The sequence below is a fragment of the Propithecus coquereli genome, unplaced genomic scaffold (genome assembly GCF_000956105.1).
Source record: "Propithecus coquereli isolate 6110/MARCELLA unplaced genomic scaffold, Pcoq_1.0 Scaffold78, whole genome shotgun sequence".
Classification (NCBI taxonomy): Eukaryota; Metazoa; Chordata; class Mammalia; order Primates; family Indriidae; genus Propithecus; species Propithecus coquereli.
Genome location: NW_012153951.1, coordinates 4,626,740 through 4,630,231, shown reverse-complemented (window position 1 = coordinate 4,630,231; position 3,492 = coordinate 4,626,740). Strand labels below are relative to the sequence as shown.

Here is a 3,492-nt window from a genome sequence, read left to right as displayed (position 1 = left end):
AGGGTATCTTAATTCTTACCTAAAACACAAGAGGAATGGAGTGAGGCTAGAACTAATGGATAAAGAAATGACAGTTACATACTAGGATCGAGGGCTGTTTGGACAATATTCATGTTTTTTCTGTCATCAGATATGATTATGAGCAGTCTCATTTTTATTGATTCATTATGGTCACAATGACATTGGCTGATGGTGGTGTTCAGTGAAATTGTTTATGTTCAACCAGGAACTACCACAGCCTAGTTGTGAGTTGCAAGGCAGCTTTGAGGCTTTGAGGGCCTGCTTTTCTCTTTCTTAGGGTTAAAAATAAAGGTAAATTCTATTATTTGTATGAATAGGATATAGACACATCCAAAACATTCAATAGCAGCTGTATGTAGACAAGGCTGAAAGTCAGCTCAGTATAGAGAAATAAGACAAGAATTACTGTTCCTGTTTAATTGTTAGCTCAGTAATTATTAGCTGTGTGGACCTGACAATAACAATAACAGTTTCCATTTATTGAGCATCTACTATGTGCCGTAGACGTTATGTACTAGGTGCTTTACACACAACTTTGCAAGGTATATTTTGATCATCCCCATTTTACAGATACATAGTCAATAAGTAACATTTCTAGAACCAACTAGTTAACAGTATTAAATGGAAGAGCTGGTATACTAATGGGATTTGCCCATTTGGAACCCATTCTATTTCGACTATACCAGGATGTCTCTGTGAACAAAGTTCTCTGAAAAGGAATTTGTAGGAAAGAGAGTTTATTCCAGTGAACAGTTTGCAAACTGGGAAGGTGTTAGCTTTTGGTGTAAAACGAAGATACATTCCAGAGAACAAAAGGAGGCCTCACATTTTAAGGCAAATGTTCCTGCCCAGGTCCGCAATCAGGTCCGCTTATGCAAATGATGAGCTAAGCGAGTTCTGATTGGTTGATACAGCTGATCCCTGATTGGCCCAGGCAGGGGAGCTCTGGTTGGTTCAGGTGAGCTCTGGAGTCACAAAGTTGAAGAGAGGTGTGGGTTTTCAGGGAAGTCGGAGTACGTGTGTGTGACCTCTAGTCAGCACATGGTTGCTTGCTGTATTTTAAATCTAGGTCCAGTTAGCCACTTGGGATCCATCTTGAAGGACTGGCTCTTTTAGGTTCACATTTGTTCACACGTGCCTCATTCAGAACTTTGGTGTCTGTAGGTATAGCAATGGAGATATAATATACACTTTCCAGGATTGTTCTGAAACTCAAATGCTGTCATACATCTGATAGCACCTAGCACAATAACTGGCTCGTGGTAGCTAAGCCATTTTAAAAGTTTGCTTTCCTTCACAGGTGCCTTTAATTGTTGAGTACAGATGCTTTGACTATATTGAGGCTGTGGAGTGATTCTAGATGATATTAACCTCTTGATATTTACCTCTATTAACAGAAGTCAGGCTGAAGGGAATCTCAGTATCACAGAACCACAGAATTTTAGAGACCAAGAATTGTTATGGTCATCTCTTACAGATGGGGAAAACGAAACTCAGAAAGGCAGTTGATTTGCCCAGTGTCACACATTTAATTACTGCCAGAGCTAGGCCGAGAAACCGGGTCTTCTCACTCCTAAGCCCTTGCGCTTTTCGGGCCACACAGCTGCCTCTCGTCGTGAAGTCTAAAGTCCTAGAACGCTCTGAGTCCTTGATTTATGCTCACTGGTTGCCCTTACAAGGTTAAGTAAGGGATCACTGCTGACATTTCAGGTCTGAGGCTGCAGAGGTCTGCACTTGGACATAAGTGGGAGGGAGCCTCTCTCCTCGTTATAAAATCTTACAGTTAAAAGTTTCGAAGAATGTTTTTATTCAGTGCAATTGGCATTTATTCAGTGCAACGTAAGCATTTTCACACCGGAGCATTATTTTCCGGAGCCAGTTAGCGCTCCAGTTCCGCACCTCGTGGGGAGGACGGGGGAGGGGCGGCAGGATCTCCCTATACTGCCGCAGACCTGGGTCCCGACCTCGCGGCCCAGGTCTGCGGCTCCGCCCCGGGAGCGGGACAGGGGCGGGGCGAGCGCGCGGGCGCCGCGGGCGGGCAGGAAGGAGGAAGGGCCGGGCGCCGGGCGCTGACGAGCGGGCGGCTTCGGAGCGGCTCGCGCCATGTCCACGCACAATCAGGGCACCGAGCTCGGTAAGGGGCCCGCGGGTCGCCCCCTGTCCTCTCCACCGCGTCTCGCACCGCCCGGGGCCCTGGGCGTGGGTTCCCGCGGCGTTCTCGCCGGGGCGGGAAGAGGTGGCGTCGGGTCCGCACCCACCCTCAGCGGAGGCCGAGCCCGAGAGACTTAATTCTTGGGCGCAGCGACGCCGCCTGCCTTTGCACCCAAGCTTGATTTTTGTAAGCGGAAGTGAGAAAGGATTAGATTTTCGTCTTCCAACCTATTTATTCACTCTCTAGCTCCCTGGCTGCTGAAAAACAAACAATAACAGCAGAAAACCAATAAACCCAAACAAAACCAGATAAAAACCTTCTTTCTCCTTCCTCCTAGCAGAGTACCTGCGCGATTTAATGCTGGATTTCTGTAGATAATTTTAACACAGCTGTATCCCCAAAGTGGCCGTGCTGGTGGAGAAGTTGTCAGGTTTCTCTGTGCCACAGTATAACATTGCAAGTGTGATTTTAGATGTACAAAGATTTTAAAAGCGCCTGTATTATTTCACCGTATTTCCTCTTACTAATGTTAGTTCAAATACTACTGGCAAGAAAACTTGGTTTAGATTTCCTAAAATGTGAAAAATTTGTAATTCAAACAGCAAACCCATGGTCAAGCCAAAGGTGAAGCATCTAAGTTTAAGTATTATAGCTTGGATATCTTTGTATCCTGAATCTTTAACTTCTTACCTTTGTGACTCTGAGCAGATTAAGCCCTCCGTGCTTAAGTTTCTTCATCTGTAAAATGGTACTCACCTCATAAGGCGGTTTAGAAATTAAGTAAGAGGATGCTTGTAAAGTGCTTGGTACTTTGTGGGCACCTAGTTAGTATTAGAATAATACATGGTTGTTTTTAGGGTCTAAGTTTGAGAAATTAGCTATAACTTGTATGTAACACATACTGGTACTTTTTTTTTCCTTCGTGAAAGTGACTGTTTTAATTAAACAGTCTAGACTTCAAGAGGTGTTCTGGAACTTTTGTCGAATGGTAAGAGAGTAAATCTGTCTTTATAAATAGTTGATTTTCTCATCTAGTTGATTTGGCGTTAGTCACTGTCTTGTAGCAGATTATGTTTTAAACTGTGGTCCTGTCTCTGGAACGTGGACTTCAGGAATAGAGGCCTATTACCTAGAGTGGAAGATCCTTGAACATGGCGGATGGAGATGAGGTGGCGCGTCTTACTTGGTATCCCTAGGGATATGTCTGGGTGACTGTACACGTAGGGGATGTGCCCTAATTTTCCAAAGCTCGTTTTTCTTTCTCTTTCAAGAAATACAATTAAATCATTTTTGATTTCTTTATTTGCAATAATTAGAAT

The 3,492-nt window shown here is 44.1% G+C and overlaps 2 protein-coding genes across 2 annotated transcripts in view; both read left to right on the top strand.

Moving 5' to 3' along the window:
* STRAP (serine/threonine kinase receptor associated protein) overlaps positions 1-1,375 on the top strand; it is a 31,084-nt gene extending 29,709 nt beyond the window's left edge. Inside the window, exon 6 of the mRNA XM_012662776.1 lies at positions 1,322-1,375. Within this exon, the coding sequence (XP_012518230.1) occupies positions 1,322-1,375 (54 nt within the window). The remainder of the gene's footprint in view (positions 1-1,321) is intronic.
* A 620-nt stretch (positions 1,376-1,995) lies between these two features.
* Positions 1,996-3,492, top strand: part of DERA (deoxyribose-phosphate aldolase (putative)) — a 125,951-nt gene continuing 124,454 nt past the window's right edge. Inside the window, exon 1 of the mRNA XM_012662784.1 lies at positions 1,996-2,155. Coding sequence (XP_012518238.1) covers positions 2,125-2,155 — 31 coding nt within the window. The 5' untranslated portion in view covers positions 1,996-2,124. The remainder of the gene's footprint in view (positions 2,156-3,492) is intronic.